This window comes from Erithacus rubecula (genome assembly GCF_903797595.1).
Source record: "Erithacus rubecula genome assembly, chromosome: 3".
NCBI lineage: Eukaryota > Metazoa > Chordata > Aves > Passeriformes > Muscicapidae > Erithacus > Erithacus rubecula.
The window spans coordinates 132,476,674-132,504,030 of record NC_136689.1 but is presented as its reverse complement, the minus strand read 5'-3'; the positions used below and the strand labels follow the sequence as shown (position 1 = coordinate 132,504,030).

Below are 27,357 nucleotides of genomic sequence, written 5' to 3'. Positions count from 1 at the left end.
GTGTATTTTCAAACCTCTTAATTATTAATGCTCAAAACTAGGTAAATGTACTTTTTAATTGTTCTTACCTGTGGGAGTGCCTTGTTTTTTAAAATTCCCTTAGTTTTGCCCTGCAAAATTTTAAGAACATCTTCATTTCAAAGGTAGTAGCAATGGGAAAATAACCAAGAATTAAATAATGATTCATGTGTTTGAATGAAAGATAGTAATTAGATATTCTTATATACTAAAGATATTCTGAGAAACTATATATTTGAGAGCATATTTCTGCCAAAAAGACAGTCCTTTGGCTTATGCCTGTGCTGCAAAAATAGCTACATTCCAAGGTTTCCATTCCAAAGATTTTCTGTGTTCAATCTTGTTTAGATATCTGAATCTTAAGTGATTATGTTTGCTTAGTTTCCTCAGGGATGAAATTAAAAATTCTAGTATGCAAAAAGGCATTTTAGGATTCAGGTTAACTATATTTTTAGGGGAAGTATAGACTGTCTCTCAGAGGTTTCAGACTTTCTTTGGAAATACATAGGTCTTTCTTTTTTTTCTTGTGGCTTGGTTTTGTTTCTTTTTACTGTTTAGTTTCAGGCAAGGTCTTGTTTTTCACATTCATATTTATAAAAAAATATTTTTATTGTAGCCACTTAATTCCAGTGGTGCTCTCCTCAAAATCATCTATATGAAACTAATACGAAGAAAAATTTTAGAAGTCTTTTCATAATTGTTTATGATTATTTAAACTTATCTTCAGACTAGATATATGGAAGAAATTTTTTACAGTTAGGGTGGCAAAGAATTGAAGCAGGTTGCCCGGAGAGATGTTCCCCCAGAAACATTCTAGGTCAGACTGGACAGAGTTCTGAGAAACCTGATCTAATTGAAGAAGTCCCTGGTCATCATGAGGAGTTGAGCTAGATGATATTTAAAGTTCCATTCAAACTCAAACTATGCTATGATTCTTTATTTAATATGTCTTAAAAAAAGCAAATGAAGCTGTATATACTGTTTCTTTTCTTAAGAAGCAAAACATTAAATAAATAAATAAATAAATAAATAAATGAAAGCTGTGGAATAAGATTTTCTTGCCTCCTAGAGAAATTAAATAGATTTTAAATAAAAAACACCCCAACCTATGCCCCTTTCATTTAGAAAAAAAATGAGTGCTGAGATCATCGCAGAGACAGCAAGGCTCAGTGCTTGCTTACCACTGTGTCGACACAGAGGTTTATAAACATAGGCTCACATACCCTATGTCAGATTTTTACTGCATAACACATAAAAAATACATTTTTCATAGTGTTTTGACATTTGCCTTTCTTTCTAGATGGGCTGTTATATTTGTTCAGTCTTACCTTTAATACAATAAAAGATGTTCCTTAAGCTTTGTTTTCAGAGCTGATCTGTCGTCAGTTAAAAATATGGTTATGGCAATAATAACTTTCTACACATTAAATTCAGAAAATTATGGATTCTGAAACACATAAGAATTTAAGAAAATCTATGACTAAGTTTAGAGAAGATAGTAAACTGGAAAAGGAAACATAATTTACTAACTTTTGTCTTTCATTTGATAATGTTAACATTCTCAATTTGTTGTCATATGAACTGAAAATTAATATAATCTGAAACCATTCTATCTGAAGAAAACTCTATCTGGGAGATATTTTGCAAAGTTGAAGATCATGTTGTTCACTATTATTTTTTACTGCTCCTAATGGCATACCTTGAAATGAAATATATTGTAGCCGTCTGTGTAGCTTAGTGTACTTTCCATTTATTCCCTTTTTGATTATCAACAGACCTTGGCAAGAGTTAAATGGGGACACTGTAAACAGAAAAGGTAACTGCTGATTTGTGTAAAGTAAGAATAGGTATACAGGAAAGAAGTTGCTAATATGAAAATATTCTATCAGTGAACTAACAGGGAACTGAAGTAAATCAAGACCTCAGAAAAGTATAATGAATGCAGATATTGACAGAATTTACTCTGGAACATGGACATATCATTTAACTTCCTTGTATCATTATATGCCAGTTCAGAGTACTTCAAAAATATCATCAGACTCATACAGTTTTTGGTCATTTCAGTGAAACATATTTACAGTGAATAACCTAAATATCCTCTTTGGTATTCTTCACATTTTCAAACCTAGGATATGCAGAGAGTGCAACCTGAACCATTAAAGTACACAAAAAAGAGGAATGTACAGGGTTATACTGAAGAGCATTAGTTCCAGCTGATGAGCAGCCTTTGCATTCCATACAACCTGTATGAACTTTTACATCAACAAGGCTACAGAAAGTTACAGTGAACTCTTTTGCAATTAATTGACCTGTATTGTTTTATAATAATTTAATATTACTCATTTTGAAATTGTCACAAAGGAACATTCAACAACAGATGCTTTTAATTAGAAAAAATACGAATTTTAATTCTTTGAAGATAAAAAAATTGCAATTATTATCCATATTGTAAAACTAAGTAAATGTTTCATACAAAATGAAGTTTCTCCCGTCTGTTCAGTTGTAGCTAATGGAACTTTATCTATCAAATGAAAACGTCTGGGAAAATGTTATTGTCATAAAAATTGTATTTGGTGGTTGTCAAAAAAGCAAAACAAATTGTGCTAGGCCTGGAATATATATTTTATGCATTTGCTAGTACTAATAATTTGTGATATTATTGTGTTTCAAAATCCAGACATTGTTTCCACTTCTAACTGCTTTTACACAAAGTGATGATTTTATGATTCATCATCAATTTTAATACCAAAATATAAATTAAGATTCTAATTTTTTGGTGTTTTGCTTTGTTTTGAGTTAATTTTGCTATTCATTACTCTCTTTTAATATAAATAGATATGTAAAATGTAGAAAGACTATACTCATATGCACTGTGACTGTGGATGTGTTAATCTACTTGAGTGTTCTACTTGCTTTCCTTGAATTCATAAATGACCTGTGATTTAGTTCATAGAATCATAGATTCACAGAGTGCTTTATGTTGGACCATCTAATTCCCACCCTCCTACCATGTCAGGGACACTTTTCATTAGACCAAATTATTCAACGCCCCCATCCAGCCTGACCTTGAACAGTTCTAGGGGTAGGCATCCAAAAAACCATGGAAAACTTGTTCTAAGTGTCACCACCCTTCCAGTAAAGAATTTATTCCTAAAACCTGATCTAAACCTACATTTAAGCTTAAGACTTAAAACTCCCCCTTATTCTGATACTGAATAACCTTGTGAAAAATCCCGCTCCAGCTCTCTGCTAGGCCCTCTTTAGGCACTGAAAGGCACCATAAGTTTTCCTGGAGCATTGTCTTCTCCAGGCAGAACAATCCCAGCTGTCTCAGATAATTTTCATAGGAGAGGTGTTCCTGATCTCCGTGATCACCCCTCCTCTGGACTCTCTCCAAAGAGTCAATGTCTTTCTTGTGTTGGATGCCCCAGAGCTGGATGCAGCATTTCTCATTATATTAGGAAATACTCTGTATATTTGTCAGTAGATTGAATTATACCTATACATATCATCTTTATCTGTCCAAATCCTCTCAAGTGCAATCACACAGCACATATAGAACAATCAGAGGATCAGGCCCGGATGACATTTATGAAAGGCAATGTCTGCATGAGCAACCTATACTCCTTGTACAACAAGGACACCTGCTCTGGGGATATTAACTATCCAGGGTTTAGTAAAGTGTTTGACACTATTTTCCACATCATTCTCATGGAGAAACTGACTGTTCATAGCTTGGACAGGTGAACTCTTCAGAGGTTAGATAATAGCTGGATGGCTGGGCCCCTAGAGAGTCAGGGTGAATGGAGTTACAGCCAGTTGGTGGCCACTCACTAGCAGTGTTCCCCAGGGCTCAGTACGGGGGCCAGTCCTGTTTCATGTCCATATTGATGATCTGGATGAGGTTATTTAGCACACTCTCAGTTTTCAGGTATCACTAAGTTGTTCTGGAGTGTTGGTCTGTTAGAGGTAGGAAGGCTCTGCTTCTCCAGAGGGATCTGGAGAGGCTGGATCAATGGGCCAGGCCACTGCTGTAAGGTTCAATAAGGTGAAGTGATGAGTCCTGCACTACAACATATAGCACTCCAGGCTTGGGACATGAATGGGAAAGGACCAGTGGAAAAGGACCTGGGATCCTTGGTTGGCAAGTTGCCTGCCAAACATGAGCCAGTGTGTGCCCAGAGGCCAAGAAATCCAATGGCATCCTGGCTTGTATCAGCAAGGTAAGGCCAGCAGGATCAGGGCAGTGACTGACCCCTGGACTCAGTGCTGGTGAGGCCACATCTTGCATCCTCTGTTAAGGTCTGACCTCTCACTGTATGAAAGACATTGTGGTAACAGAGTGAGTCCAGAGAAGGGCAACAAAGCTAGTGAAGGGTCCAGAGAAGAGCATAATGAATATCACCTGAGGCAGCTGATGTTGTGTATCCTAGAGGAAAGGAGGGTCAGGGAAGACATTCTTGCTCTCTGCAACTCCCTGAAAGGAGGCTGGATTGCGGGTGGTGCTAATTTCTTCACCCAAATAACAAGTGGCAGGATGAGAGGAAGTGGCCTCAAGATGCACCATGGGAGGTTTAGATTGGATATAAGGACAGATTTCTTCACTTCCAGTAAGGTTACCAAGCATCGAATCAGGCTGATTAGGGAGGTGGCTGGAGATATTTAAAGCACATGAGTTTTAAATATGTGCCACAGATGTGACACTTAGGGACACGGTTTGATAGTGGACTTGGCAGTGTTATGTTTATGGTTGGAATCATTGACCTATGTGATTCTAAAAGAGATTTAAATAACCTGAAACCTCATAGAATCTCTGTTACAGAAGACCTGAGTAATCAATTTCTTTCCTAGGCTGAGATGAACACTTAGCAGAATTAAAACTTTCAAAATTGTAAGTCTTAATAAATCTTATCTGGAATCTTTTGAATAACATTTTAAGAAGTTCTTTCAAAAATGATTTATAGAAAACCTGATTATTCTCTTTCTGCATGAAGTCTCATATAAGGAATGCTGAAGAACAAAATTTCATTATATGTTCCATCTTTTTTACTATTTGTTTTTCTGGACCGAAACCCCACAACATTTGGGAACCTCAAAGTCACATAGAAAAATGTAATTTTTTATTCTCATTGTGCTTAAAGCTATTTTATTTAACTCCGAGTTTGATGATGGCACTTACTTGATCATTTTAAAATTTACTTTATATTGTATCCATCTTGATCTGAACTACTAATCACTGTTATCTGGTCAAAAGGCAGATAATTGCATTATCAATGTAAGTATCATGTTTCATAGCCTGAGGAGGTTCTTTTAGAATGCATTTAATAAGGAAGAAGAGGAAAGCTTATCCAGTCAAGTCTTTTTATGTGTGTAGCCAAAGCATTTTTCAAGTTCACAGTATATTCAAAAAAGCCTTGAAATAATGTTATGCAAGCAGAAAGCCACAGATTTCAAAACCAGGTGTTTCACATGGCAATATTAGTACTTGTCTAAGGCAAAATGTTAATATATTTTTTGTTTGTTTCTATTAAAATTTTGTAAATACCTCACTTGTTTAACTTTTGGAGGACACTAAATGTCAGTGAACAGATTGCTGCAAGTTGCTTCTTTGTCTCTTACCTTCTTTCCTCAAGTCCTATCTATTTTTATTCACAGCTCCCTGTGGAGGAAATCTGACTGGCTCATCAGGTTTTATACTTTCACCAAACTTCCCTCATCCTTATCCCCACAGCAGAGATTGTGACTGGACTATCAATGTTAATAGTGATTATGTTATATCATTAGCATTTATCAGGTAAGCAGCTACTTATATTTTTTGAAGTCGGGTTTATAACTTCATTATTTTAACTTTATTATTGTTCAGATCTCTGTAGGGTAACGTATGTATACTCAATATGAATATCAAAGGGATTAGTAATCCTTATATTTGTTAAAAGTTACAGTAAATACTTCAGACTCATCAGTAGACATACAGGTGGAGCTTGGAAACTCATTGCTGTTTCCTTAAAAGCATTCTGTTCACACTGACTAATGCTGAGGTAGATGGTACTCAGTTTAACTAAAATTCAGTTCCTGAGAAGGCAGCATGGAGTAACTCACTGAAATGTGTGCAAACAGGATAGTCTTTAATGATGAAAACTATTGATTCATCTATTTGTATGTGACACCTGCTATTTAAGCAAAGTTTCAAAAGTAGTCTTTAAATTTAGTTTTATTAGTCCATATAATTTCGGGATACCCAAGATACTTCCTGATGTTCTGGCTATTAAATGGAATTGTTCTAGAACTTTCTTTTATCACAATGCAAGACTAAATTGAGCTTAAAAGAATTCAAAAGAAACTTTTGCTGTCTGCACTGTATGTAACATATGATGTAAATTAATATATATGTTATGTGTGAAAATTATGCACCCCAACTAGGAAAAGGTAAAAATGGTACTTGAGATTTAAGTTCTTCTTATGCTGGGTGTTCTAAAGTGGTGTTTATATTGTTCTGACCAGTGCTAATGTGATGACTTCTTTAGAGTGGTAGATGATACAGTTTTCTCTTCTTGGTGCTCAGTAACATGGTATGTGTTTTCATGAGTTTATCCTAAGGAAATTGATCACATAATTATATTTACATAATTAACAATATAATTATTTTGTTGGTGATTTCAGAATGTTGTAGGTTGGTAAGAAAACTTTTTATTGTGTACTAGCACTTCTTTTCCTGATTTGGTTTAATATAATGAGCTCAATATATTTAAGAATATTCTGCTTTTTATATTCTATATTTAGATATGAGACCCTCCATCTTACATTTTGCAGTTTGACTCCAGATAATAACTAATGCTAAGTTTAAAAAAATCTCAAAATATGGTTAGTTGCTATGAATCTTTGGTAGAAACTCAGAAGCTTAGTCTTGGTCAAAGTAGGTTGAATCTTTGCTGACAATTGCCCCATTTATGACACACAGACTCATCTAGAGTTATAAACACTGAATATTACACTACAGAGTGTTTACTGTGTATATTCCATTACACAGACTACACAGTGTTTTGAGTGGAACTTACTCCAGCTCATACTTTTAACTCAAGATGAACTATGACACGTTAATAATTAAAGCTATTGACTTTTTACATTTGAATTTCTTGTATAAGAAAATATTTTTGAAGGAATCCAGAAGTTAAAAAAGGAGCTCTACCAGGTCTTCAATGCCTACATTTGTTTCAGTCAGGGGCTACTGTCAAAAAGAGACATAATAGTTTGGATTTTCATTCTTTTATTACCTACCTTTTTAGAAAACTTTCCTTTTTTTATGGGGACAATCTCACAAGTTAACTCTCTGTCCTTAACTAAAATTAAATTTGAATTTAACTAAGTTAGTTAACAAACTATAATGTAGCTCAGAAGAAAATGTGATGTTTCAATACTTCATCTTTTTATTTAAACTTATCATAGGCAAAATGCTTCTTTCTCCCAGAGGTATGTGAAAATCATCATCTGAAAGTGTTTAGTCTGGCTGGAAGCCTAATACATTATATGATAAAGCATTTCTGCCAAGGGTTCCAATAGATCTAGGTTGTTTATTTTTCTAAACCTTTAGAAATAAGTTATTAATTAATTTCTCTATTTAGAAAGCTTTCCTTTTTTCTCTGGCTAGCAGGAAATTATTGTTTCTAAGGTGTGAAATAAAAGATCTAGTATTTCTGTGTTTGCTAATAAAGCACTTCAACAAAACTTTTTTTTTCTGACAGTGAAGGGGTTTTTTCCCTTTTATTAAAACAGAGGTAGTAAATTTCAAATTTAAGCTAAAAATAGTGAAAACATTATGCAAAGTGTATTCCATCTGATATTTCTCTTTTTTGTTCTCCAGCTTCAGTATAGAACCAAATTATGATTTTCTTTATATCTATGATGGGCCAGATAGTAATAGCCCACTGATTGGGAGCTTTCAAGATAGCAAACTGCCAGAGAGGATAGAGAGCAGCTCAAATACCATGCATCTGGCTTTTCGGAGTGATGGATCTGTTAGTTTTACTGGATTCCATCTGGAGTACAAAGGTAAACAAAACTCTTTTTCTGATTTATTTACAAAGTTCAGTGCATGAGTGCAAATTTTGGTTTAATTTCTCATAATTTTCTGCCTGGTGATGTTTTTGTTTTGCCTGAGAATATGATAATGTGAATAATCTATTCATACAAATATAATGTTAAAAGACTGCTAACTTAAAGTTTCTAGTATGATTTTGTTTATCTGTAATGTTGAATGTAGGATTGCTTTCAGTGTTTGAATGTGCATACAAGATGGGGTGGGCAAGCACTTTTCATGAGGGCATGTTGTGATAGGACAAGGGGGACTAAATGGCCTTAAGCTGAAGAAGGACAAATTTAGATTAGATATTAAGAAGAAATTCTTTGTTGTGAGGGTGGTGAGGCACTGGAAAAAGGTGACCAGAGAGGTTGTTGACTCCCCATCCTTGGGGGTGTTCAGAACCAGGATGGATGCAGCTCTGAGCAACCTTCCTTGTTCATGGCTGGAGCATTTGGAACTAGATGATCTTTAAGGACCCTTCCAACCTACACTGTTATATGAATCTATGACTCATAGAGACAGCAATTTACAGGTTTCAAAAATAATGGTGCAGTGGCGTAATTTAATAGCATATATATATATATGTTTTATCCAGAATTTATTCATTTTTTATTTTACATAGCAGGTCATGTTGATTTAGGTGCATTTAAGGTCCTGTGAAATGATATTATATGCTAGAATCTAAGAGTCCAATATTGAAAATAAAAAAAAAATATTTTGGCTAGACCTTTATATGATAAACCACAGTAGAGTTGTCCAATCTGTCTGAGATCATAGCACAGTAAACAAAAAACATATACACTTGCAAAATATATAATCAATAGGAACTTTCATAACTGCCTCTGCATGGCTTGAGAAACAGAAATATTTGCTATTAAATGAATATGAAAATATTCTGTAAAGACAACCAGAAAGAAAATAGGGGTTTTTATAGACCTCCTTGGTGTTGTTTTCTTCTCCATTTATTCTGGGAGCAATTAGTAAGTGCAAAGGTATAGAAGGGAGAGAATAATGTATTTATTGCTTTGCAAAGTCCATGAAGCCTCCTTATACTTTCCTACAGTCATTGGAACCTACAGATGTCAAGGAAGTTTTCTCTACAGTATGAGCTAGTCCTGAAAAATTAAAAGTAGGTCTCAATCATGTTGATGGTGAGCCCAGATGTATGAAGTGTTTTAGTTCACTTAAATATATTTCCTTTTTTCCAACTAAATTGAAAAATAATAAATGCAGATGGAAGTACTGTAGAAAGTGATTCAGGATCACAGAACTCCTGAAGAAAATAAATTATTTTTGAAGAGGCCAGTCTTTTTCTTCTGTGCTGTTGAATGAAGTCTTGTGTCATGAAATCAAAGTGCTCCTCCTTTCCACTAATCCAAGTGTGAAGGAGATTTATTAGGGAGACAGTCTCTTTGAATTCTTGATCCAGATTTAAACAAAGTGTTGCTGTTCTATTTTGTGAAAGAGACCAACCTGTTTTTTATTTATGCCCCAACATGTGTTATAACGAGATGAAAAGTTACTCAGGGTGTTGTACACGTGCTGGGAGCCCTGTGCCTGGCAGCCGAGCAGGGCGGAGGAAGAGTCCACAATCAGGCTGGAAGCGACCCCTCCAGCCGGGGAACAGATCCCTGCATACCCGGGAAAAAATGCCCGGGAAATTAGGCTATGAGAGCAGCCTCAGCACATAAACACAGATAACTGCAACGCGACCTGGGACCACTTTTTCTGAGCTTCTTGGAGGGAGCAGGACTCTCGTGGAGGGTCATCTTCACCCTTCTCCCTTCCTTCTCCCCCCGCCTTTTTCTCCCCGCGATCCTACTTCTTCCCTGTCTGTCTGTCTGTCCTGCCCTGCTGAACTGTTATCCCGAGGCAGCTGCACCCCAGGGCAGGAAAGGGCTCCGCTGTTCCCCGCGGAGCAGCCGCCTCCAGCCAGCCGGCCCTGAGCCGCAGCTGCTCCGGGAGCCCCGACAGGGTGTTCAACACCTCCGGACAGACCCGCAGGGTGTTCATCACCTCCGGACAGACCCGCAGGGTGTTCCTCACCGCCGGGACAGATCTGCAGCCTGTTCCTGACCTCAAGAACAGACCCACAGACCCGCTGTGTCCGTGAGCCGGCCCGGCAGCCGCAGCGGATCCATCTGCCGGGCGCGCTCACGGGGCGCCAGATCTGCCCATGGCAGGGATCTGTCCTGGTCTGTTTCTCTCTCCGTCTCTCTTTTCCCCTCTTCTCCCTTTTTCTGTCCCACTTCGACGGAACACTTACCTTTCTTTATCAATAAACAGTTCTCAGATATAATATTGCTGCGCTTGCACTTTATTTTCATCTGAGAAATCTATCAAAAAGAATCCTCCCCAAATCCCCCTTTAACTTTGTAATCAGGACAGAATGCTATTTCTAACATTACTGATAGCCCATGTGTTCCACTAAGATGTTTTTCTCTACTTCAAAGAGTCATAATGACAGCATAATGATGTAGCAATCAGCACATTTTTAAAGGGGCTGAAAATCCAAGTAATGGGAGGATGCAGGTATGTGTTAATGTGTGTATATGTAAATGAGGGAAGTTGGAAAATGGAATCAACTTAATCCTAATTTTCCCTGTTCACCTGAGAGGGTTGTATCTCCTGCTTTTCTCATAATAACTGGAATGTGTATTTCAACATCTTTAAAAAAGAAAAGGCATAAACAGAGAAACTATTTCAATTCACATTAAAAAAATCAAGAATTATGAAATTTGGATAGCTCAAAATCCCTTAAGCAGATGGTCAACTTGATTAGTGAATTATCCCATTTTTACTGGGCATATCTGATGAATGTTCCTCTGCACTGCTTAACTTAGGTGTATCATCAAAGCTCTTACTCTATGGCCATTCCTTGAATCTTGTGTTCAGTTTTGGGCCTCTCACTACAGAAAAGATGTTGAGATGCTGGAGCATGGACAGAAGACAACGAAGCTGTTTAGGGGTCCAGAATAGAAATTTTATGAGGAACTGCTGAAGCCGTTTAATCTGGAGGAAAGGAAGGAGACCTTACATTCTCTACAACTGCCTGATTGATTTGTGGTGATTGGGGTGTTAGCCTCTTCTCACAAGTCACAAACAATAGAACAAGAGAAAATGGACTTAAATTACACCAGAGAAAGTTTAGATTGAATTTTAGGACAGGAAGTCTTTGTGAGAGGGGCTGTTAATCATGGAACAGACTGCCAGGGAAGTGGTAGAATCCCCATCCCTGGAAGTATTTAAAAAATGTGTAAATGTGGCACTGAGGGACATGGTTTGGTGGTGGATTTAGCAGTCCTGGGCTTACAGGTGGGCTCAATCATCTTAGACGTCTTTTCCAGCCTAAATGATTCTAAGATTCTATGGTTCCAGTCTATTATTTTATAAAAAAACATGGGTGGAAAATCAGCTGAACTGCTGACTGGAGACTCTTGGCTAGTATTAATGTGATTAGCAATGCAGCCAGTATTCTCTTTGTTAACTGCCTGTATGATTGGGACAGACCAAATCTGTGGACAACATCATTTTGGGGGAATATCTCAGTGCTACCCAAAGGATCTTATGAGGGTATAGAATCAAACTGACAGGAGCCCTGAACAAAGCGTTCTGGTTTCAGCTGAGTTAAAATGATTTTTCTTCCTAGCAGCTGGTATAGTGCTGTGTTTTGGGTTTAGGATGAGAATAATGTGGAGAACATGCTGTTTTGGTTGCCATTGGCCAATACTTAGACAAAGTTAATGACAGCTTCTCATGCTGCTTTGCTGGTGAGGAGTCTGGGAAGCAGCAGCTGGGAGGGAGCTGCAACAGCCACAAGAGCTGACCCCATCTTTCCAACATGATATTCTGGCTTGGGGGGACTTACTGAGGTGCTGGCTGGGCAGCAGTCTGTTGGTCATGAGCAATTGTTTTTCATTTACATAACTGGTTTTTCTGGGGTTTTATGTCTGTCTCTTTTTTAAAATTTTCCTTTCCATTACAATTTTTTGTTATTATTATTATTTTTTTATTATTATTATTATTACATTTTATTTAAGCTATTAAACCATTTTTATTTCAATCTACAGGTAATCTCAATTCAACCTCTCCAGTTCTCTCCCCATACCTCTGTGGATCCTTAGTTGCTTGGTCCTTAGTTTCTGACTGGAGCTAAAACTCAATAGTTCATTTTTGGCAAATTGGCTGCAGGTCCAACCTGCAGTGTGTTAAAATAAATTTGTTTTAATCATCCATTATGTTAATTTAATAGTCACTGGTCACAATGTTAATTTGTTTGGAGACAGAGTTGTGCTTGTTCTGAGAATTGGGTTATGTAACAACTTACTTTTTCTATATATTCTTCTTTTATTACCTCTGGGGACTGGATTAAGGATATAATTTCAATGGACTGTGTAATGCTGGCTCAAGAAATGAGAAAGTAATTCCTGTTAGTGAGACTGATCTGGTATCTTTGCTCAGTTTTTTTGTCATATCTGAACTTTTAGGGAAACACCTCTTGAAAACTATTAACAATCACAACCTTTATCTTTTTTCCTCAGAGAGCCAATCTGTGGGGCAGATGAGGAGGAACATTTGGCCCACTCCTTCAACTTTCCTTTCACCTTCACCTTTTCATTCTCCTCCAGGCTAATTTCAATATTAGTTCTTGAGAATTTTGAGTATCCTTGAGATATTCATATTCATATTGCTATGTATCCTGCATGTGTTTCAGGTTTTATTTGAGGGTAAACAATAATTTAGAAATACTGCCCAGAAATCTGCCCTGAAGCTGGATCTCTAGAAGTTACAAGATGTATGGGAAAGTGTGGGCAAATACTAAAGACAGTGGGCATCTCCAATGTTTTGGTAGTTCAGCTCAGAACAAGTGTAGAATGCTGAAAAAGTGCTAAAATATATGAGGAAAGTATCTTATTTGTGTCCCAGAGAGACACAAATCATTGCAATGTGCTGGGACCTGGCCCAGGCCTACCAAGCCCTATTCAACATAATTCACTATCCTCAAATGGAAGAGGTCTCTGGATCTGACAACAAAACCACGGGAACTCTGGCTACTCCAGCTGTCATGACAGACCTTGCAACTGAACCAGAGAAACAGCCTGTGCTGGCATTAGTCACCCCTACACAGAAACAGAAATACTGATGCTTGTTTGGAAAGGAAAGAAACTCCTAGTAAGAAGAGGAAGGAGGAGGAATGATGATGGATGAAGAGGGCTATTCCAAAAAGCCATCATGAGGAGGAAGAGGAAAAGCTCATAAACAAGTCAGTGACCATACAATCAGCAAACAGTCACTTTGGCTGTGCCTGTACTGGGTTAAGAGGGCCAGTAATCTGGAATTAGAGGGAAAAGTCCAGCACCTAGGATCCCCTTCTCGGGAAGGGGGCATTGACAAACTGTTTGAAAATGGGGCACAAACCCTCAGCCTCTGAAGGTGACTCCCTCCAGGCTTGAGAAAAGGCATCCCTTCTAAGAAGTTATAATCCAATCAGGCAAATGGATCATCATGAGGAGAGGTATCCCATACCTGAAAGAATCAGCCATGCAACAGGTGATTTATCATGACTTTGATACTGAGCAGTTATCCCAAGATACAGAAACCCAGTGCAAATGATCCACATGCTGTAAATTTTTGCAGAGCACGTCAAATGTCGCCTCATTGGCAGTAAAGACCTAGGAAGACAGGGAAGGACAATCAATGGATAAACTGGTCATGGAGAAAACACAAGAAAGTGAGATAGAATATCAACCTCAATCCTAGAGACATGGGAATTGGAGTTGCAAAGAAAAAAATCACAAGGGTGTGTTCCCAGGAAAATGGCCACTCCAGTTTCCAGCAGGAAGGGGGAAGGAATAAGGCCAAAAATGAAAAAACTTGTAAAGGCAGTTCTGATCTGTAACCATGTCTCAGGTTGAGTTTTATTCCCCTTCTCTCTCCCTCACTTCATTTCTGTGTTATAATGGAGAAAAAGCATATTAGTTCTATTAAGTATTCTGGAGAATAATTATGGAATGCTTGCTATAATTTGGTACGTCTGTAATATTATCTTCAAGAATTTTATTATGGCTTTATTCTCTTTGAAACTTGGGCATGGAGTGGTAAGTCATCATGTTCTGGACAAAGCACTTGCTTCTCTTGGCTTTCAATACAGAGATACCAGTTTTCAGGATTTTGGTTTCATTATCTTATGTTATTCAGCAGAGACTTCCTTGTGGCACTTGATGTTGAGACAGCATGTCACTGTTTTCAGCCTGTACTTCAGAGCCTTACCTGATCCTGTGGTGTGACAATGTTATCAGAGAAGTAAATGCTGGTTTCTTTGAAGCTTGTTGCAAGACTGTATTATGTACAGAAGGAATTGACACCTGGTATGCAAAGCCAAGAGTGTAATGTGACTGTAACCCAAATCTGAACTGCCTAATGGAAAAACTTCCTGCCTACTTATTACAGAAAATAATTTTCAAATGTTCCTATGGAAAAAGAAAATAAAAGTCTTTGTAATAATATAGAATTTCTCTGATGTTTTGCTAAATCTGTTATTGCCCTTACATGTTTTTATCTTAATGATATTCTTAGGAAAAAAAAAGGGGAAAGGGTACAGGGATAATCAATATCTTGTGTTCCTAAGTTGGAGCAACATCAGTGGTAAAGAACTTTCCCTCCTGTCTCCTGGGAGCACTTTTAAATTTGCTGAAACAGTCTTGTTGCTTGTTCCTTTTTCACTGGTTCTCAGCCAGACTGAAGAATCATTTGATTTATTCTTCATACATTGTAGCATATTCTACTAACTTTTTATTCACATTCACTTAGCAATTCCTTCAGATTTGCAAAAGTAGTTTTAAGGTGCTTAGTATTTCAGGCTTTATTTCTCAGAATTGGTATTAAGAAACTGTATTGCTATAGTGACATTGTTACTGTTTAGTCAGCAATTTTAGGAGCCTGTCACAACTGCAATTTTGGGGAAAAGAAAATTATAGGGCTGTATTTTTTCCCTAGAGATAATTTGTGCTGTGACAAATCATTCTTTTCTCAGTTTTTGATTTATGCACCAGACATAATAGATTGCTTCATTTTTTCTCTTTTTATTTTCATCTAGTACTAATATCTGCTTTATCTGTGTACCTTCTAGAATACCTTTGAAACATTTTGAATTATTTTTTCATAAACTCAAGAATTGTGATCTCACAATAGCAATTATGAATCAATACAGTTATGTCAATATTGGTTCAATAAGAGGAAAAATTTTATTGTATTGATTGTCTAAAATATTAACTATAATCCTAAATTAAATTATCCTTTTTTCCTTTTTTTCCCCTAAGTATGAGAATTTAGACTTGAAAGTATTTGAAATTTACCCTAAGACCTGCCAGATTTCTCAAATGAAAGTGTGGTTGGCTTTCATATAATTATTAATATCTGTGTGATATCTTATAGACTTTCTAGGAAATGGAATATTTTGACTTCTAATTGTCCATCCAAATTTTTGAATGTGTGTTAAATAGGTTTTAGACAACACACTACAACTATCCATATAAATCAATGTGATACCGAATACCTGTTCTTAATGATTAAAGATGTATTGTAATTATTATTTGTTATTGTGTTGTTTTTCATATCAGAACCATGCTCTGTGGATTATATATGCAAATTGTAATAATTTTTAAACACATTAGGAGGTCTTGACATTCTTTTGGAAGATGTGAAATTGAAAATTATTTCGTGTTTCCTTTGTCAAATATAAGCACCATGTAATTTTTTATCTCCTCTCAGAAATACTGAAACATAAAAGTGGCCTTAAGGGATGTACTCAGTTCATTAGCTTGGCTCTAGTAGTGACCAATTGTTTATGTGTGGCCAAACTATATAAAAGGCAAATAAATAATAACTGTTCCTGCTTATCTGTAAGTTTTCAGAAACTTCAGTTTAGGTACTGACAGGATCAGATAAAGTGTCTTTTTATGTGAAACTCTTGAAAAGCCTTCCAGGAAGTTCAAAGCACATATGGTCTTTTGGCAACCATACCTACCTGTAGCAGAAAGTTCCACAATGCAAATATGTCTGGGAAATAAACTTTTTTTTTTAATGTATTTGAAAGCTGGTGCTGTTCTTGAAAGAAAATGAAGTGTTCCCTATTGATTTTCTCCACAACACCCTTAAATGTTAAACATAGTCTGAAATTTCCATCTTCTGCCTGATAAAATATAATATTGCCAACTACATCCTGCAGAGCAGAAAATAATCTGCTTTACTCCAGTTTCTGCATAATACATTTGCTCTTTTTCTTTAAAGGAAACTATGTTTTTTTCCTAAATATTTTACTTTTCTCACCTTATGCATAATTATGCTGTTAATTACAATTTTTGAGTATTGTTTTTGTTCAGTGTGTTACTGGACATTGGTATTCACCTTATAGAAGTAAAAGGGAAGCAAATAGAAAAACATATGTGTATGTTTAAATTTCTCTCAATAATTTTAAACAAATAGCTATAAATGTTAAAAATTTACATACGTTTAGGGAATATTTTTTTATATTTTTCCTCCACTGATGGATAAATATGTGTATGAAAATATATCATCATATCATATACATATAAACACTCATTTGAGTTTTATTAATTTTGAAGACATTCTTGTTTGCATACTTCTTATTTTGCAACAAATTGTTAATATTGATTTCCTCCATTTACCAATTTTCAATCCACAGATTTTAAAACTAGAATGTGCCTTATCTATTGGAAAAATGTCCATATATCTAACTTACTCTAACTACATAACTTTATCATTGATGAGAATGAAGTCTGGAAAAAAAAATAATAGAGCACTATAGGAATTTTCTTTAAAAAAAGGACAGAATGCATAGTTTTTGTCATTATATAGTAATTTGTACAGTTGTTAAAATGAAGGAGAGAAGACATTTGATGCAAAGTCACCTTAAAAAAAAAAACCTAGGTCCTACAAGGTGCTCAAAGAAGGCCTCAGGAGAACTCCAGGGAATATTTAGATTATATATATATATATTATTTATTTATTTATTTATTATTAGTGGCTATTGTTTAGTAGTTTCAGCTTATATTTAAAATTATATTCACACTTTTTTTCTGTACAGCAAAACTTCGTGAGTCTTGTTTTGATCCTGGAAATATCATGAATGGAACAAGACTTGGAATGGATTATAAACTGGGTTCCACTGTTACCTATTACTGTGATGCAGGATATGTTCTTCAAGGATACTCCACACTAACGTGCATCATGGGAGATGATGGAAGACCTGGATGGAACAGAGCCCTGCCCAGCTGTCATGGTAAAAACAGTTTTTCATTTATTTTAGTTGTCGTTGTCATTGCTCTTGCCTTGTAATAGGGAAGAAACAAGTGAAAATTTTGAAGTGATTTTAATAATATTCTCTTCCAGAAAAAAAATATTTTTCAATATGTTTAATAAAATACATCTGTGAAAACTCAGGAAACTATTGATTACAACTTTTATTAGCTTGGGATAAATAGTGTTATTATTGTGAATAGAGCCTAGTAGTAATGTCATTCTCACTTACAGCAGAGCATAGAGATATGTATTATATATGTATTTAAATACAACAGTAACAATTCTTTGGATGTCATAATATATGTTAGTTCCTTTTTGTTACTACTGGTTTTGAAAACATACAGATGAAATGTTTTGTATATATCACATTATAAGAATTAAATTCTTGAACATGTAGTCTGTGGAGAAGTTAAGCCTTGAAATGCAGGAAAGATACAATTATTCAAACTTTTACAGGTATAAAGTCTGCTAATTACAAGTAGTTATATGACCTATTAGACGCGTCAAGCATCAACATTTTTAGATTTAAACTCTAAGAAATTATTGAAGTTTTATTTTATTGATTGCTTAACAGAAATTTATAGCCACTTGCAATTTTAACTTTGTAAAAATCACATATTCATATTGAGCACAAAACTTCTCCCATGTATGCAGATATTAGTATGAGAAAACTGACATTTGCTTCATAAGTTAAAACCTAATTATTCTGTTACTTTCCTAATTATTATGTTACTTTATGTTACTTTATTATGCTAATTTCCTAATTATTTATGTTGCTTTTGGAAAAGTATTGTCTTCACAATTTGAAGACAAAATATCTGTTAAATCCATTTCCAATTTGAACAAATTTATATTTTAAATAGAATATGGATTTTCTTTGTGGTGTACTTAAATTTCCATTGCAAAGTGGGTGGTAGAGTACCAGCAAAACCAATAAAAAAAATTGGAGCTTTGTAGTTATGTTGCTGTGATATAATATGGTATATTTTGACCACATGATCAATGCTTTCCACTTTTGTTTGATTACCTCAAGAAAAACAGAACTTTTATATAGATATAAGGAAGATGGTATCAGTTAATTAGCTTTCAGTTACAGAGCTGGCAGAAACAGTTTGAGAGCTGAATTTAGCTCCTGAAAACCAGTCTCACCTACACAATAAAATTTGCATGGTAGAAATCAAATTCCTTCATTCTGCAGTTTGTATTTTTGCAGCTGCAATGAAACTGATAGAGTTGCAATGAAATATGATATAAAATACAACCTTAGTGTACAATGGGGGTTTATTTAGTTAGTTAATTAGTTACAAGAAAAAAATTGAACAGATGCTAAGATTATCTAGGCTAATATGCTAAGGTATTTGGTATTTCACTATGGGTGTTAAGAAAGGAAATAATGAACATATGTGGATGCATTATTAGTATGACTGAGATAATGATTAATGATTTCTCTCAGCTTCAGCAACTATAGTAATTCTAAATTTTTGGCAGCAAACAACAAATGTTTACAGAATAGTAAAAAAAAAACAGTAATGGGAAATCATATTCATAGCTGAATGTGAAAACCTTGTTCCTACCAGAAGAAATTATGTATTGATCACTACAACATTTTACTACATTTCATCACAGCATGTTGTTGAATCCTTGGAAGTATTTGTATCCAAGCTTCAAAATAACTCCATCTGTAAGATATATCTAAAAATATCCACTACTTTCCTAACTGCCTGTGAGAATTTGCCTATGCCTATGATTTATTCACTTTTTTATTTGGTACAACAAAATTCAGAGCATTATTTTGGTTGCTTTTGATCTGTATTAACTTATTATGGCTATTTGAGGCAGTTCAGATCAGGTTTATATCTGAAAACTTAGATAGAAGACAGATATGCACACAATAGGACATTATTGCTGCTATTGTTTTGTAATATTGGAAATGCTGACTTTTTCATAAATCATTCAACTTTGTTTACTTAATCAGAGGCTTTGTAGCTCACATTTTTATGCACTTTTAGATACTGACCATACGAAGAGCTGTTATTTAAATCTATTTCAAAATTTGAATGATGAATAAGTTGGGCAACTGCAAAAGCCAGAATATTCCTGCAGTTAATTAAGCTGAATATTACTGTTAATTAGATGCTCCTTGTCTCTGTGTTTTCTAATTCCAAAGTAATGAGCAGTTTAACCCTTAAGCAGCATACTTTACTTAAAATTTTCATATGTTGATTACTTACAAAACATTTCTCACTTTCTTTTTGCCCAGAGCACCATGCTTGTTTTGTAGAATCACATAGACAATGACCTGAGTACTTAGAATTAGAATTGAAATCAATTAGGATTTTGTTTTGAATACAAAAAGGCTACTTAAATTCTGAATACTCTGAAAGGTTAATTCTTAATAGCTGAGCTTGAAAAATTGATTGACGGTAATTTGAAAACAATATAAACTATTTTATTTGCTATTGAACTATCTTCTGACTACTTAATTTTTCTTCCCAAGCTTCCATTTCCCATCTTTCACAAATTTATGTCCATTGCATTATCATTCCAAGCATTCCTTCTATAGTCAGAGGAGAGAGACAGGCTTCTTAAAAAATCATCAAGGGGGATTTAACGAGCTTGTTAAGAAGGTATATTTTCCATTTGCATCTAGACTGTATTAACAGGATTTAATCTACCTGTATGCTCAGCAGGATATGACTTAGAGCAGCAACACAGGAACTACTAGATCTAGTGAAATATCTGAATATACTGTGTGAAAGCAGTACTGTTTGCACTAAAAGCATACAGCAAATTCTGTTTTGGACGGATGTATGTGTTAAAATTTAGCAGTTGGATTTCTAAGTAAAGTAAAGAAGTAGGAATCTGAGTGTACCTTAACCTATGAACCTCACACTACAGATCCTTTTCTGTAGGAACACTCATTGTTCCTCATCCATGCAAAGGAGAGCATTGTACACCAAGAATTACCAAGTCAAAAAGCCAAAATGAGAAAATCTAGCTTCCACACCATGGATTTTGCAGTAAGTGACTAGAGATTTAGTTACCAGTATATTTCTCAGGGACAGTAGTCTCATTTTTCTGAAGACTTGCAACTGATTTTTTTTACTGTAAAATACACAAATAATTTTGCAAACAGAAAACAAAACTAATATCTTTCATTATGGCTAGGTAGACATCTGGTATTTTGCTGAAAACCCCACAGTGTTTTCTTTTAAATGTGATTGAGTTCAAAGCTCACCTTTCTTGAAGATATTCTCTTCCTATCAGAAAAAGTTTGAAAATTTTAATAGAATTAACTATAAATATTATTAATTCTAGAAGAATTAGAAAACAAATTAAATACAGACACATGCTTATATCCACAGCAAGCATTATTCTGTCTGACCTGTTTTATATACATTTGGAATTCATAATATGGCTTTACAAAGTCCATTGAATAATAGATGTTGTGTGTAATTATTCCAGGCTTTCATTTAAGAACCAATGATATCATATAATGGTAAGTAAAGCATTAGAAATAAAGAAAGTTGTTAATTACAATGATCTTATTAAACTCAACTGCCAGAGAATCCTAATTCCCAATGAATTTAAGGGATTAGTTAAGTGGAGTGCATCATAAAACCAGGCACTTCCTCTTCTCTTGAACTAAATCCCCAGTCAAATTTTGGGAGGAGAGTTAAGGAAGGAAGTGTTAAAGAAAGGAGAAATATTTGAAGGTATACAAAACTGAGGTTTTCTTCAGCTTTAATGTTTGACTTACTTTGCTATAAAATAAATTATTTGAAATCAAGCATATCATATCTATTGAAGCCATAATTTTAAATATGTTTGCTTATATGCAACTGTTAGTTTGAAACAACATCATGAATTAGCAGGGAAAATGTAACAACAACCTTGATATTTTTGAAAGTAATGCATAAATTATAAAATATCTAAATTAACTGACAGAGTTTCTAATTTGTTTGGCAATAAAAGTATACAGAAAGTACCAATGAAAATACAGAATAAATTATGTGATTTTTTTCTTCTTTAGAATATTAAACACTGACACTTTTGTTTGCTTTGAATATGTAAATTTTCTAGTAGAAGATTGAGAAAACATTACCTTAAAAAATTCTTTCATCATGTGTTTTGAGGTGGAGACAAAAACAGTTTTAGCAGTAGTTTACATAAATATATGCTTGTTCCTGTATTTAGTGGTAGCACCATAGGTGCATATTTTTCTTTGAAGATTTTTTTCAAACAGACAAGGTAATTTCAGGGTATTCTTTTCTTAGAAGGAAAAATATATCTCTACCATTTAGTCAAACAGGGAAGCAAATATTTATTTTCCAGTCTGCAAGACACTGAATTGCAACAGGATTATGTAGTATCCATTAATAATCATGATAAATCAATTAATTAATAACTGGAATTAAAGAAAATTATCCAGTCATCTGTACTGTCTGTAGCTGGCAAATATGCATATTTCTAAATATTTCTAACTTAACCTCAAACAGCAGTTGGAACATCCTAACTCTTGTGTAATAGAACCTCAGTAATGAATTGGAAGATTGAGTACGTGGAAAATGCTGGTGGTTACATCCATAAGACTCATACTTCCTTGTTTGCACAAGTTTTGTCATCTCCTCTTTGTCTGTCACAGTGGAGACTGGGGCATAGATGGTTCTGGGCAGAAACCTGCAATTAAGAGACTGCATTGTTTTAAAACTGAATTGCTTTTCTTTTCCTTCTTGACTGGGCTACACAGAGCATTTTTCCAACACACTACAGGAATGGTAGGCAAGGACATTGTCCAGCTTAAAGAGGATATCTCCATCTTATAGATCCCACGTTTCTTGATATTTAACTCAGAAGCCACTTGTGTTTACAACCTTTTTTTCTGATGTTGTGCTCTTTTGAAGGAGCAGTGTCTTCCACAGCAAAACTTTACTCCTAGTTTTGAGGTTTTTGCTGGAACCTTTTCATGACGTATTTCTCTTTTATACCAGACAGTGTAGCTGTGTGTTAAGAAGTTATTATAAAACATCACAGCACTCTGCAATATATAGTTGTATATTCCATCTATTGTAGAAACTGTTTTGATCCTATGAATTTAAAAGGTAACAATTTCTTCCGTGGTGTACTGCACATTTTATATGTTTGTATTATTTTGCTATTCAGTTTCTGGCTTAGTTGGTAGTTTAAACCTTTACTTAGGTGATATGCTAGGAAATACACTGCTTTGGTTTGTGGCTGAATTTTTAATAAAATATCTAAATTTAAGTTTATACTTATAAACTATCTAAATCTAAATTTTTATTTACAACTGAGAGCAAAGATAAGTCATAGAAGGCCAGATGACATTAATTTCAGTGATATTTTAGTTATTTTCAATTCAAATGCTAGTGATTCAGTTAACACCTTCTATTTGTATAAGATAAAAGTATGGAATGAATTACCAACTGGCCTAAAGCATAGTGGAAATAAATGTGACAATAATATGCTCAATATGTATCTGAAATGTCTACAATGTATTCAAATTGGACACCCTGGGAGGAAAGGAAGCAGAAAATTACTTTTTTTCCTTTGTATGGAGAATAATATCAAACTAAGAAGGTGGTTGAAATAGATTTGAAGACAACAGCAACAAGGTAATTATTTACTGTTGACCTGGAATCATGTTAAAACACCATCTTAGAGTATTACCAATCAGAATCAAAATCTAAATGAATCACCAAAAGAGATGGAGAAAAAAATGCAGTTAAGGAGTCTCATAGATAGATATTAGGATGCGTATTTCAGGAAAACAAAGTCCTGCTCAAAAGAAGGTAGTATAAAGTGTGGCAGGATTTTGAGAAAAAAACTTTAAAATCTAATTTAAGCAGTAATACAGTTTAGCAAAGATTAAAAAAGTAGGAACTTACTAAGGAGTCAACAGCAGGTCAAGGCCAAAAATGTATTAAAGGACAATGTTATTAAAGGAAAATAAAAGAAGTTCCTTATATATTATATTTCTTATATCACCTTACTGAGGTAACAGGAGAGGTGGTACATTGGAATGATTCCTTTGGTTTGAAGGAACCAAGTCAAAATAAGGGAAAAATCAATAAACAGAACAATAGAAAGCTGCTAGGATAAGGCACTCTTTGCTGTATACTTCTGAAAGAGATAGATGTGAAGCATTTGAAGTACAAATGTTGACCTTGAGGTTAAATTATCCTTTCTGTTGAAGCAGTGGAAGGTGATGACTCTGTCAGAAATCTTCCTTGATGAACAGGTGGGAATTTCCAGAGTTAAAAATTTGGTATAGCTCATTAAAACAAAACAAAAAAAAAAAAAAAAAAAATCAAACAAACAAAAAGAAGAAGAACCAGGAGACACATTGTTCAACAAGTTGAAGAAAAGTCAATTTAACTTTTGAAGAAGAGTGTAGATCTTTTTGGAATGTCTTAGATCTCAACAAACATAGGGATGAAATTAAAAACAGTTGATACTACATGATTGAATTTATAAAGATGTTTGGCAGTGTTCCATGAAAAAATATTATCTTTTAAGGGAAAAGCAATATAATGCATTAGGATAATATTTGATTACAAGGTAAGAATTGAAAGTTGTTGATGTGAAGTCCATTTTTATGTTATCTAAAAAAGAAAAATCAATAAAGAAAGACTACCACAAAGATCTCCTATATATTTTTCCTATGAATTGTGCTGTCCAATGCAAATTCACATAAAACTGAGATAACTAAGTTCACAGTATCGCAAAATTATATGGTAAAATCATATCTAGAGTTAAATGCACAGAGTAAAAGGTACATCAATTTCAGATCTGTTAAATGCATCTTTTCATCTGTTAAGTGCAGACAAATGATTTTAGAAGAATTGGTCCTAAGTATAGGCATGTGATGATAATTATATATTGGTTGTGAAGTATCACAAAATCACAGTATGGGTAAGGTTGGAAGGGACCACAGTGGGTCACCTAATCCAACCTCCCTGCTCAAGCAGGTTCATCTCAGAGCACATGGCACAGAATTGTGTCTAGATGGTTCTTGAATATCTCCAATGAACAAGACTCTGCAATCTCTCTGGGCCATCTGTTCCAGTGTATGATGACCTGAAAGTCAGAAGTTCTTCTTCATGTTCAGGTGGAACTTCCTGAACATCAGCTCCAGCCCTTTTTCTCTTGTCCTCTTGCTTGGCACCACCAAGAGGAGCCTGGATCCATCCTCTGACACCCTCCCTTCAGGTGCTGAAGACATTGGTGTGGTCCCTTCTCAATCACCTCTTTCCAAGGCTGAATACACCCAGTTCCCTCAGCCTGTCCTTGTAAGAGAGATGCTCTTGTCCAAGATAAATTACCTCAAAATCATTATTACTAGTCTTTTGCAGATTAGCAAAATTCTATCAGAATTATATTTAAGGATTTTTTCTTCACTCACAGAGCACCTTAGCTCATGACATATACTCTGATGAGGCAGCGTCAACAAAAACCTAAACAAATATAACATAAAAGCCATATTTGCTTGTTGCCTGCAGATACAGAAGAGTCTATTCCTCAGCAACCATAGTTCAAAGAAAAATAGAATTGGAGTTTTTAAATGCAGTCCTTATTAAAAGGAAAGAAAACAGTCTTAAATTTTTGAGAAATGCAATTAAAAATCTTTCTTTTTAATACTGAGAAATAGATCAGTACATGATGCAGTCTTCAGCATGGTGATTTGAAATGTATTAAATAAGATTCTCTGGGTTGCTGATCACTAGAGATCCCAGCGACATGTGTGGAAGTTTCCCAGACACAAAAGTTCAGCGGGTATTTTTCTTTCTTTGCCTTCTGCATGCTTTAAATGTCACTTTTATATTTTCAATTGTTATTTGTGCTCATAACTCTTCATTGACCAGCTATTTTGACTACTGTTCTGTTTTATAAATCATTCTGACCCTACTTTTCTTTCCTGTTTTTCAGGAGTCCCTGTTCCTAACTTTCTTGATGAATTTTATTTCTTTCTAATCTGAATGCATCTTTAATTACAGACAATGTATTGTTTCAGTCTTTTTTTCCTCCTTCTTCCTTCATTTTCTTTAGTTCATTTCTCTTTAGTGAGTTTGAAAAGTGGGAATTTCTGTGTTTTAGAAGTTAATTTAAAAATCTGTGTTGTAAACCTGAACAGCAGCAATAGAAAAGAAAGTTGAGATTGAGAGGATTGCAATGACCTCAGTGAATTTATCATTAACTATCAGATCTAAAATTTAAAATGACAATCATTAACTGTTCCTGCAATTTCCTTTTAAACTGCTGATGCACACACACTCAGAATATTTAAAACCACTTGGAAACAAAGTGATCATAATTTGGAAATCTAAAGCTTTGTTCTAGTATTGCAATAATATTTGCAGATTCAAGAAAAATCTTATTCTTTGTTCTAGCTGTGATTCATTGCTAGTGCTTAAAAGCTCATATTGGTACAAGAACATTCTAGAGAAATGCAAATAGGCAGTTTACAACAACATAAAGGGGTTTTGAATGGGCAATGCAATCATTACAGCTTCCCCACAACCCTGAAATGGTGAGAGTCCTATTGCCAAAACAGGATTCAGGAGCTGATATTACTTATGAGCTCTATGGTAATAAGCAGAATCTTTGTTCTGGGAAGTTTGAAATGAAATCATAAAATTACTGAGTTTTAAGAAAGCTCATAATTTAAATTTAATTCTCTATGTTTTTACGTTTCTTCTGCTTAGAAGCTGTCATTATGCTCTTCGTCACATAATAGAAATTATTCTTAAACCAAATGAATAATGAAATATCATACAGATATGAAGGGTGCACAGATGAATAAATAAATTCAAAAAGAAAAAAAGAAAAGAAAGTTTCTCATTGGGGGGGATGATCATTTCTTGTGAAGAGGTCTGTAAATCTTTACACATTTTTGATTCATACTTTCTGATGCATCAATCTCTCAATTCTGCTATTGTAGCTAAAATGTGTTAAGATTTGTTAATCTCTGATTTATTTTTACTTCTGCACATCTGTCATGTAATGCTCTTTTCCTATCGCTATCTTAATTTACTTGAAAGACTCTGAAATGGTTTTCCCCGGAAGACTGCCAATTTTCTTTTCTTTTTATTCATTTAGTGTGTTGGCAGTTAAATTGTTTTAAAATGATTGTTCGTTTTCCCTCAGAAGTTCCTTAAATACCATGTCAAGTCTGCTGCAGAGAGTTGACTTGAAAAGCATGTTCAAACTTTTATTTAGTTACTCTTTTTTATCTGTGGAAACTTTAGTACTGGTGTGCTCTTTGAAAGAAATGAATCTGTGCTGAATAAGGCTGACTGCAGAGACCTATTCCACCTCCATTTATTATAAGTAGACAGTTTTACGTCAAAGATCTTTATTCTAGCACAAAAGATGTTAGAAAATGTTTTCTCTGATTTGTTAGTTCCATTCTCAGAGCCTGCTACTTTAATTCCATTTTATTGGCAAAAGAAAACAAAGCATTAGTTAAGTGAAGGAACATACCATTAAGTGGGTGTTTCTGCAGTGAGAGACTCCTGGAGATGGTTTTATCAACTGGAGCAGTGGGAAATGTGAACAAGAGGAGAAACCTCACCATCCTCCAGCTCACATGGGAACACCAAGACAGGGAGAACTCAGATCCCACCCCTGGTTCTAGAGGCAGCCAACATAAGGGGGAGTTTTCATTAGCTGCACACAATTCCTTCAAAAGTTAAGAAAAATATTAATGCATTAAACATCACTTAAGATTGTAGAAGACTATACCACATTGGAAATTAATTTAATCCACTAATCTCTGTTGAAGAAAGTGTTCCTTAAGAAGCTATTTCTTGCAGTATTAGCAGAAAAATGAAGAATTAATAATACTAATTGTCTGCAATTTAGCTATTTATATTCAAAATTTACTAATGCATCTGTTAAACAGAGATTTAAAATTTCCTATA

At 34.7% G+C, this 27,357-nt stretch overlaps 1 protein-coding gene and 1 long non-coding RNA gene across 4 annotated transcripts in view; one reads left to right on the top strand and one right to left on the bottom strand.

Moving 5' to 3' along the window:
- Nucleotides 1-27,357, top strand: part of CSMD3 (CUB and Sushi multiple domains 3) — a 568,112-nt gene that overhangs the window by 396,286 nt on the left and 144,469 nt on the right. For all 3 annotated transcript variants that reach the window (XM_079302232.1, XM_079302231.1, XM_079302230.1), the window contains 3 exons: nt 5,674-5,812; nt 7,877-8,064; nt 17,202-17,396. In XM_079302232.1, coding sequence (XP_079158358.1) covers nt 5,674-5,812; nt 7,877-8,064; nt 17,202-17,396 — 522 coding nt within the window. The remainder of the gene's footprint in view (nt 1-5,673; nt 5,813-7,876; nt 8,065-17,201; nt 17,397-27,357) is intronic.
- Nucleotides 1-27,357, bottom strand: part of LOC306800288 — a 448,386-nt gene that overhangs the window by 277,100 nt on the left and 143,929 nt on the right. The gene's annotated exons all lie outside the window — the stretch shown is intronic.